Consider the following 11468-nt stretch of genomic DNA (forward strand, 5'->3'; position numbering starts at 1 on the left):
CAAATCCCACATCAACTTCCACAACCACACCTACAACCACCTCAACTTCCACAACCACACCTACAACAACCACCTCAACTTCCACAACCACACCTACTACAACCACCTCAACTCCCACAACCACACCTACGACAACCACCTCAACTTCCACAACCACACCTACAACAACCATCTCAACTTCCACAACCACACCTACAACAACCACCTCAACTTCCACACCTACAACCACCTCCACAACCACACCTACAACAACCACCTCAACTTCCACAACCACCTCAAATCCCACATCAACTTCCACAACCACCTCAACTTCCACAACCACACCTATGACCACCTCAACTCCCACAACTACAACAACCACCTCCACTTCCACAACCACACCTACAACAACCACATCAAGCTCCACAACCACACCTACAACCACCACCACTTCCACAACCGCACCTACAACAACCACCTCAACTTCCACAACCACACCTACAACTACAACTTCCACATCAACCTCAACAACCACACCTACAACCTCAACTTCCACAACCACACCTACGACAACCACCTCAACTCCCACAACCACATCAACCACCTCAACTCCGTCAACTTCCACAACCACACCTACAACAACCACCTCAACTCTGTCAACATCCACCACCACACCTACAACCACTTCAACTTCCACAACCACACCTACAAGCACCTCAACTTCCACAACCACACCTACAATAACCACCTCAACTTCCACAACCACCTCAACTCCCACAACTACAACAACCCCAACCACACCTACATCAACCTCCACAACCACAACTACAACAACCACAACTACAACAACCACACCTACAACAACCACCTCAACTTCCACAACCACACCTACAACAACCACCTCAACTCTGTCAACATCCACCACCACACCAACAACCACTTCAACTTCCATAACCACACCTACAACCACCTCAATTTCCACAACCACACCTACAACGACCACAACCACACCTACAACAACCACTTCAACTTCCACAACCACACCTACAACAACCACCTCAACTTCCACAACCACACCTACAACAACCACCTCAACATCCACAACCACACCTACAACTACAACCTCAACAACCACCTCAACTTCCACAACTACAACAACCTCAACTCCCACAACCACCTACAACAACCACCAACTCCCACACTTCCACAACTACAACAACCTCAACTCCCACACCTCAACAACCACACCTACAACAACCTCAACTTCCACCTCAACAACCACCTCAACTCCCACTTCAACTTCCACAACCACACCTACAACAACCTCAACTTCCACTTCAACAACCACCTCAACTCCCACAACTACAACCACGTCAACTCCCACAACAACAACCACCTCAACTTCCACAACCACCTCAACTTCCACAACCACACCTACAACAACCACCTCAACTTCCACAACCACACCTACAACAACCTCAACTTCCACAACCACAACCTCAACTTCCACCACACCTACAACAACCACAACTCCCACAACCACATCAACTTCCACAACTACAACAACCTCAACTCCCACAACCACCTCAACTTCAACAACCACACCTACAACAACCACCTCAACTTCCACAACCACACCTACAACAACCTCAACTTCCACTTCAACAACCACACCTACAACAACCACCTCAACTCCCACTTCAACTTCCACACCTACAACAACCTCAACTTCCACTTCAACAACCACACCAACAACCACCTCAACTCCCACTTCAACTTCCACAACTACAACAACCACCTCAACTCCCACAACAACAACCACCTCAACTTCCACAACCACACCTACAACAACCACCTCAACTTCCACAACCACAACTTCCACCACACCTACAACAACCACAACTCCCACAACCACATCAACTTCCACAACTACAACCTCAACTCCCACAACCACCTCAACTTCAACAACCACACCTACAACAACAACCTCAACTTCCACTTCAACAACCACCTCAACTCCCACTTCAACTTCAACTTCCACACCTACAACAACCACCTCAACTCCCACAACGACAACAACCACCTCAACTTCCACAACCACACCTACAACAACCTCAACTTCCACAACCACACCCACAACAACCACCTCAACTTCCACAACCACACCTACAACAACCACCTCAACTTCCACAACCACACCTACAACAACCTCAACTTCCACCACACCTACAACAACCACAACTCCCACGACCACGTCAACTTCTACAACTACAACCACCTCAACTTCAACAACCACACCTACAACCACCTCAACTTCCACTTCAACAACCACACCTACAACCACCTCAACTTCCACAACCACACCTACAACCACCTCAACTTCCACAACCACACCTACAACAACCTCAACTTCCACAACCACACCTACAACAACCTCAACTTCCACAACCACACCTACAACAACCACCTCAACTTCCACAACCACAACTACAACAACCACCTCAACTCCCACAACGACAACAACCACCTCAACTTCCACAACCACACCTACAACAACCTCAACTTCCACAACCACACCTACAACAACCTCAACTTCCACAACCACACCTACAACAACCACCTCAACTTCCACAACCACACCTACAACAACAACCTCAACTTCCACAACCACACCTACAACAACCTCAACTTCCACAACCACACCTACAACAACCACCTCAACTTCCACAACCACACCTACAACAACCTCAACTTCCACCACACCTACAACAACCACAACCACATCAACTTCAACAACTCCAACCATCCCCTAAACTCCCACTTCAACTCTCACAACCACACCAACATCCACCTCAACTCCCACAACTGCCTCAACTACCACTTCAACTTCCACAACCACACCTACAACAACCTCAACTCCCACTTCAACCTCCACGACCACACCTACAACAACCACCTCAACTCCCACAACCATACCTACAACTCTCACGTCAACTTCCACAACCACACCTACAACAACCACCTGAACTCCCACAACCACCCCAACTCATGCAACAATCACACCAACTCCTATGGCTACACCTGCAACAACCACCCCAACTCCTACAACTACACCTGCAACAACCACGCCAACTCCTACAACTGCACCTGGAACAACCACACCAACTCCTACGACTACACCTGCAACAACCACGCCAACTCCTACAACTGCACCTGCAACAACCACGCCAACTCCTACAACTGCACCTGCAACAACCACACCAACTCCTACGACTACACCTGCAACAACCACACCATCTCCTATGATAATGCCTGCAACAACCACACCAACTCCTATGACTACACCTGCAACAACCACCTCAACTCCTACAACTACACCTGCAACAACCACCCAACTGCTATGACTACACCTGCAACAACCACCCCAACTCCTACAACTAAACCTGCAACAACCATGCCAACTCCTATGACTACACCTGCAACAACCACGCCAACTCCTATGACTACACCTGCAACAACCACGCCAACTCCTATGACTACACCTGCAACAACCACGCCAACTCCTATGACTACACCTGCAACAACCACGCCAACTCCTATGACTACACCTGCAACAGCCACACCAACTCCTACAACTGCAACAACCACCCAAACTCCTACGACTACACCTGCAACAACCATGCCAACTCCTACAACTACACCTGCAACAACCACCACAACTCCTACAACTACACCTGCAACAACCACGCCAACTCCTACAACTACACCTGCAACAACCACCACAACTCCTACAACTACACCTGCAACAACCACCCAAACTCCTACAACTACACCTGCAACAACCACCCCAACTCCTACAACTACACCTGCAACAACCACGCCAACTCCTACAACTACACCTGCAAAAACCACCACAACTCCTACAACTACATCTGCAACAACCACCCCAACTCCTACAACTACACCTGCAACAACCACCCCAACTCCTACAACTACACCTGCAACAACCACCCCAACTCCTACTACACCTGCAACAACCACCCCAACTCCTACTACACCTGCAACAACCACGCCAACTCCTACTACACCTGCAACAACGACCCCAACTCCTACAACTACACCTGCAATAACCACCCAACTCATACAACTACACCTGCAACAACCAACCCAACTCCTACAACTACACCTGCAACAACCACCCCAACTCCTATGACTACACCTACAACAACCACGCCAACTCCTATGACTACACCTGCAACAACCACCCCAACTCCTACAACCTGCAACAACCACCCCAACTCCTACAACTACACCTGCAACAACCACGCCAACTCCTATGACTACACCTGCAACAACCACACCAACTCCTATGACTACACCTGCAACAACCACCCAACTGCTATGACTACACCTGCAACAATCACCTAAACTCCTACAACTACACCTGCAACAACCACTCAAATCCTGTGACTACACCTGCAACAACCACCCAACTCCTACGACTGCAACAACCACACCAACTCCTATGCCTACACCTGCAACAACCACCCTAACTCCTACAACTACACCAACAACTTCCTCAAATCCTACAACTACACCAGCAACAACCACCACAACTCCTACAACTACACCTGCAACAACCACCACAACTCCTACAACTACACCTGCAACAACCACACCAACTCCTACAACTACACCTGCAACAACCACCCCAACTCCTATGACTACATCTGCAACAACTGCCCCAACTTCTATGACTACACCTGCAACAACCACCCCAACTCCTACAACTACACCTGCAACAACCACCCCAACTCCTATGACTACACCTGCAACAACCACCCCAACTCCTACAACTACACCTGCAACAACCACCCCAACTCCTATGACTACATCTGCAACAACCACCCTAACTCCTATGACTACACCTGCAACAACCACCCAACTCCTGTGACTATACCTGCAACAACCACCCAACTCCTATGACTGCAACAACCACACCAACTCCTATGACTATGTCTGCAACAACCACACCAACTCCTATACCTACACCTGCAACAACCACCCTAACTCCTACGACTACACCTGCAACAACCACCCAACTCCTGTGACTATACCTGCAACAACCACCCAACTCCTATGACTGTCTGCAACAACCACACCAACTCCTATACCTAACCCTGCAACAACCACCCCAACTCCTACAACTACACCTCCTCAAATCCTACAACTACACCAGCAACAACCACACCAACTCCTACAACTACACCTGCAACAGCCACCATAACTCCTACAACATCTGCAACAACCCCCAACTCCTACAACTACACCTGTAACAACCACACCAACTCCTATGACTACACCTGCAACAACCACTCAAATTCCTATGACTACACCTGCAACAAGCACGCCAATTCCTACAACTACACCTGCAACATCCATGCCAACTCCTACAACTACACCTGCAACAACCACCTCAACTTCTACAACTACACCTGCAACAACCACGCCAACTCCTACGACTACATCTGCAACAACCATCCCAACTCCTACAACTAAACCTGCAACGACCACACCAACTCCTACAACTACACCTGCAACAACCATCCCAACTCCTATGACTACATCTGCAACAACTGCCCCAACTCCTATGACTACACCTGCAACAACCACACCAACTCCTACGACTGTGCCTCCAACAACCACCCCAACTCCAACGACTACGCCTCCAACAACCACCCCAACTCTTTTGACTTATGCATCCAACAACCACCCCAACTCTTTTGACTTATGCCTCCAACAACCACCCCAACTCTTTTGACTTATGCCTCCAACAACCACCCCAACTCCTTCGACTTATGCCTCCAACAACCACCCCAACTCTTTTGACTTATGCCTCCAACAACCACCCCAACTCCTTCGACTTATGCCTCCAACAACCACACCAACTCCTACGCTACTCCAACAACCACCCCAACTCTGTCGACTACGCCTCCAATAACCACCCCAACTCCTACGACTACACTCGTAACAACGATGCCTTCACCTTTAACAACCACGTGTATCTATCACGACGCAGTCAACGACACCTAAAAGTGAGCCGTTGTACCTTTCTGTGTCTCTTTCCATTCAACTGTTTTCATAAGGGAACTTTTTTAAGGCTATCTGGAATTTTTGCTTTGACTTCTTCCTTCATTCCTGTCTTCTTGGGTGTTCCTTGTCTCGTATTTTTTCCAGAGTTTGGCGAAAGCTGAATCTCTTTCCTGTTATTCCTACTGATTCAGATATGTAGTCACCAAGGCCATGATGCAGAAGAGAAACTTTCATAGGAAAGATTTCGTTGTCTTCATGGGAGAGACCTGCCCATAGAAAGAATCATTCTTCATGTACCTAAGGAAATGTAGGTATTGAAGAAGTTAACAGAATAAACTTGAATAATAAGTGCGCACCCCTAGTTACATTACAATTAATGAAAAGATCCTAAGTGTTCGCTCAATTGGAGTGCTGATAATTTGGAAAACTAATCAGTTTCCCTAGAAAGATAATTCACCTTAGACATATTCTACAGACACACTGGTAAGTAAGAAATTGAGAACTGATGAATGGGCAACAAATCCTGAAATGGTAAAAACGTGTTTTGGGTATCAAAGGAATTTTTATTCAATTTTTTTTCTAACAGCTGGGTGACATATTTCTTTTGAACCACGGCTCCTTTGCCTTAATTGATCACTGAATCAAATATTTAAAAATTCGCTTCGACAAGTAAGCCTACTATAATTTGACTCTGGGCGAGTTTCCACGATAAATATTTGCTGCCATTTCTCTTTTGTTTAGTTTAAATCTAAACTTGTCACCCAATTTCTCTGTCCCTTTTAATTCCATGTTGAACTCAATAGTCTTGAAAGAGGTTTTAGCAACCTATTGGCAATACTAATGATAAAGTGTATCAAGTAAAACAGAATTCACAATCATTCAGTTTCTTATTTTCCCCAGAGTGATACTGGAGGACCCTTCCTGGCTGAAGTACGCAAAGATTCGGAACCACCTGAAACTTACACCCATGCCTCACCACACAGAGACTGGATTGACCCCAAGACCTGGTCTAAAAAAGGGCGCTAATGTATCAGTTACAAAATAACCTGAATGATACAAACACTTTCCCTTTAAACTATTACTAGCTTTGTCACCTGAATGACTCAAGGACTGATGTAACTACTGGATCTTCAAGGGACTCTCAGTTGAAGGGTGATCAATTTTTGCAATTGGCATCAACACTGGACTGTTGATGGACTACCAGTACATCAGTAAACGAATATCCCCTGGATAACAATACCGAGTCTTCAACGGACAGCCAATGTAGAATTCATAAGCCTTTTATCCTTGATGTTATGGCACGTCATATTTTTCATAAATTATATATAAAACTGAAAACTACTTAAACAGCAATTTGTTCTATGTGATCACTTTTGATAGTGTCCAAGTGTTCTGGCATTTTGTTTCTTTCACAAATGATAAAATTTTCATGATCAAACTCTTTTGGTTTTAGAATTGTGTCTGCTACAGCCGCTTGTTATTTATATCACTGATTCAATGTGTTTCTTGAATGGGCATTGTTTGTTACTTTTTATAAATTACTTTTGACAAATTTATACCTCTGTTATAATGTATGTTAATTTATTTTGTAATTCAGTTTTTTCTTGAATTCACACTGTTTGCCATTTATTAAATCACACTGAATTCAAGCCTTTCATCTACCCAGGATATGTAAACCCATTAGTTATAATTTCCCTTGGGTGTCAGTTATTACCAAGGTATATTAAATTCATAGAGTTCAATGTTAGTTGACATTTCTAGGCAAATACTATGTGCACAGTAGAAAGGCACGCATGTATGAGTGACAAAGTATATATATATATATATATATATATATATATATATATATATATATATATATATATATATATATATATATATATATATATAAAATATATACAGGCAGTCCCCGATTAACAGTGGGATCGGTTAATGGGGATCCAGTTTTATGTGGCTTGTCTAGCGATGAAAATTGGCAATTTACGGCGCCGAAAATCACCGATTTCCACTTTATCGGCACCAATAATTGGGTATTAGCGCCAACACATACCTAACAGAGGCGCCAATACCCAATTATTGGCGCCGATACATACCTAACAAAGGCGCCAATACCCAAGTATTGGAGCCGATACATACCTAACAGAGACACCGATAACCTAAAGTTGGCGCGATAAGTCCCAAAAATTGCCAAAAGAGCTCCGAAAATCATTTTTCAATTAGCGGCGATCTTCGGTTATCATCACTCCCTCAGAACGGAACCCACACTGATAACCAGGGACTGCCTGTGTGTGTATATTATATATATATATATATATATATATATATATATATATATATATATATATATATATATATATATATATATATATATATATATATATACACTATATATATATATATATATATGTATATATATTATATATGTATATATTTATATATATTATGTACATATATATATATATTATATATATATACACTGTATATATATATAGGCAAATTGGAGTAACGGAAAGGTATTTTTTTTCCTTATCCATTTATTATTACGCTGACGTTTTGTATCCCTTGATGCATCTTCCAGGCTGAAAAAGTGATGAACTTAAACAGTAATTGTGTATAAACACTAAAACATATACAAACTATATACTTAACACTATGTTAAGGGACACTTAAAAAAAAAAAAAAGGCAAACTTTAAAAACTTTTACAAGATATTTAAAAAAGTACAGAACAACAGAACAAGGCCAGGCCCAATAGGAAAAACAGAAGACCTACCCACACCGGTAGTGTCAAGCAAACTGACACAGGCAACCAATGCAAGGGGGGAGAGAGAAGGGGGGGCGGAGTATAAACAGAGAGGTTACAGCAGGTACGTTAAGTAATGAACATCTGGGTGGAAGTTGATTGGTGATTAAGGGCAGGGACAGTTATTAATTTAATCATAATAGATTCAAGTGTGGTTAATTCTTCTACATATCGGGTTCTCTCCCACAATACTAAAATCCTTAGCATCTACATGTGTCTTACAAACTTTACTGCGATTTCTTACACTGGACTGCTCGGGATTAGATCATTGACAGGCTGTTCTAAAACTAACTCCCTGATGAGGAGATTCGGACTTTTAGCAGCCTCCTGGTACGTTATTATTATTATTATTATTATTATTATTATTATTATTATTATTATTATTATTATTATTAAGTAGTTTAACCAGACCACTGAGCTGGCTTTCAGCTCTCATAGGGCTGGCCTGAAGGATTAGATTAAAATACTAGGTCCAGGCCTGAGGCCAGGCGCTTGGACCCAATAGATCATTCGGTACAATGATGAATGAATTGAAATGAAATTAAAAAGCGCATATAGGCACATCCTCTCATCACATACGTACAATAAATACTTTTACTCAGACTTCCGTACATACATATTTTATTAATTAAATTACAGTTCTTCAAGAACATCAAAATTGGAACGACTGAAAATGTAAAAGATTCTGACAAAATTTCTTTCACTGATCTATTTCCAAAACTTGACACTCGCTGTTGGTCATACATTGGACACTCACGTAACACATGTCTGACTGTTATTATTACCCTGCACTCTGAGCACTCACGAGCTGGGCCATGTGGGCTGCTCATTAAGTGCCCAGGTGTCTGACGAGTATGGCCTATTCTGAGACATGTTAAAATTACTTGTGCGTGCCTCTCTCTCTCTGATATGATGAACTCCATTTTTAAACATTAGGTTTTATTTGTTTCAATTTATTACTTTCAGGTTCTTCACCCCAAATATATTGCCATTTATTTATGATACCCAGTAACAGGGATATTCACATTTGATCTTGTCATGTGAGTTGCTTCTTTGGCTACTTTGTCTGTATTTTCATTTCCTTTGATCCCTACATGGGCAGGGATCCAACATATTTCTACATTTTTTCCATTATTATATAAGTTATGGAGACTTAATTTAATTTGTTGTACTATCTTACTTTTTGATTTGCAACTTTGAATAGCTTCTATAGCACTTCTCGAGTCACTAAAAATCACAAAATTATTGAATGATGATTCTTTAATTATTTTTATAGCTGATGCAATTCCATAGAATTCTGCTGTAAATATCGAAGCATTATTAGGAAGAGAGAACTGATAAGTTTTGTCTTGGGACACTGCAGCATATCCCACTCCGTGTTCTGATTTAGATCCATTTGTATATATTGCGGAATGTGGACCTTTTCGGCTTATATGCTCTACTGTATGTTGTCTGTGGTGTTCTGGTGTATATGAGTTACATTTTGATAAATATTTGAGGTGTGTGCAAATTCTCATTTTATTCATTGTCCAGGGAGGAGGTGATTTTACTGTTAAAGGCACTTTGTATATTTATATTCAGCGACTCAAACAATCTTCTAGCTCTAATTGGGAAAGGTGGTGGATGGTTATTTATAAATACATCTCTTAATTCAAATAATTTTTTTTGTTCGAGAATCACTAGTTTGAATTCTTAAAGCACTTTTCATTGTTACTAGTTCTCTATGGAAAGACAAAGGCAGTTCACCACATTCAACTTGTAACGATTTTGGTGATGATCTAAAGGCTCCTGAACATATTCTAAGGCCTTCATTGTGAACAGGGTCTAACATTTTCAGCGCAGTGTCAGATGCTGACCCATAATCAATGATGGACAGAATTGTTACTTTATACTGTACAGTAAGGGTATGTCTATAGGCTCCCAAAGTAGTGTTCAATAGTTTTCTAATTAGATTTAATGCTCCTTTTCTTTTAGATTTTACATATGTAATGTGGGCTCTCCAGTTCAAGTGAGTATCAAATGCTAATCCCAAAAATTTTGGTGTTTGGCTAATTGGTATACAAACAGGTATACTATGGTTTCTGATTTTTAAATCTATTTCTTCACCTTTTTTCCACTTTTTATTTTTATATAAAACATGATTGCTTGAGTTTTATCTATGGAAAATTTAAAACCTACATATGAGGCCCATTCATCTATTTTTACTATTCTTTTATTAATGATTCATTCTGCATGTTTTATTCAAGATGCTGAATAATATATGGCAAAATCATCCATGTACAGGTTACTTTTAATGCCAATAGGTAGATTTTTACCGATATCATTAATTGCTAAAGTGAACAGTGTGCCAAGGACACTTCCCTGAGGAACACCATTTTCAAGTGGAAATGTTCTAGGCAGATCATCATCAATTCTCACCTGAAAATTGCGATTTGTCAAAATGATCTGTATGAAACTAGGTAAATGTCCACGGATGTTGTTGTTTTGTAAAGTTTTTAACATAGCATACCTCCATGTAGTATCATATGCTTCTTCAGTGTCAAAAAAGACAGCTACAGTAATTTGTTTTCGTTCAAAACCTCTACGTATATGGTC

General features: G+C 42.0%; 3 protein-coding genes across 3 annotated transcripts; all 3 read left to right on the forward strand.

Moving 5' to 3' along the window:
- The first annotated feature begins 326 nt into the window (after positions 1-326).
- LOC136855984 (GATA zinc finger domain-containing protein 14-like) lies at positions 327-4300 on the forward strand. Its single transcript, XM_067133532.1, has 2 exons — positions 327-440; positions 692-4300. The coding sequence occupies exons 1-2, from the start codon at positions 327-329 to the stop codon at positions 4190-4192; spliced, it is 3615 nt and encodes a 1204-aa protein (XP_066989633.1). The 3' UTR covers positions 4193-4300.
- A 204-nt stretch (positions 4301-4504) lies between these two features.
- Positions 4505-4933, forward strand: LOC136855985 (salivary glue protein Sgs-3-like). Its single transcript, XM_067133534.1, has one exon. The coding sequence runs from the start codon at positions 4505-4507 to the stop codon at positions 4931-4933; it is 429 nt and encodes a 142-aa protein (XP_066989635.1).
- Positions 4934-5332: 399 nt separating this feature from the next.
- Positions 5333-5800, forward strand: LOC136855986 (salivary glue protein Sgs-3-like). The gene has a single exon (XM_067133535.1). It carries the CDS (start codon positions 5333-5335, stop codon positions 5798-5800), a length of 468 nt encoding a protein of 155 aa, XP_066989636.1.
- The last annotated feature ends 5668 nt before the right edge of the window (positions 5801-11468 follow it).

This window comes from Macrobrachium rosenbergii, chromosome 34 (assembly GCF_040412425.1).
Source record: "Macrobrachium rosenbergii isolate ZJJX-2024 chromosome 34, ASM4041242v1, whole genome shotgun sequence".
In the NCBI taxonomy this organism is placed as follows: domain Eukaryota; kingdom Metazoa; phylum Arthropoda; class Malacostraca; order Decapoda; family Palaemonidae; genus Macrobrachium; species Macrobrachium rosenbergii.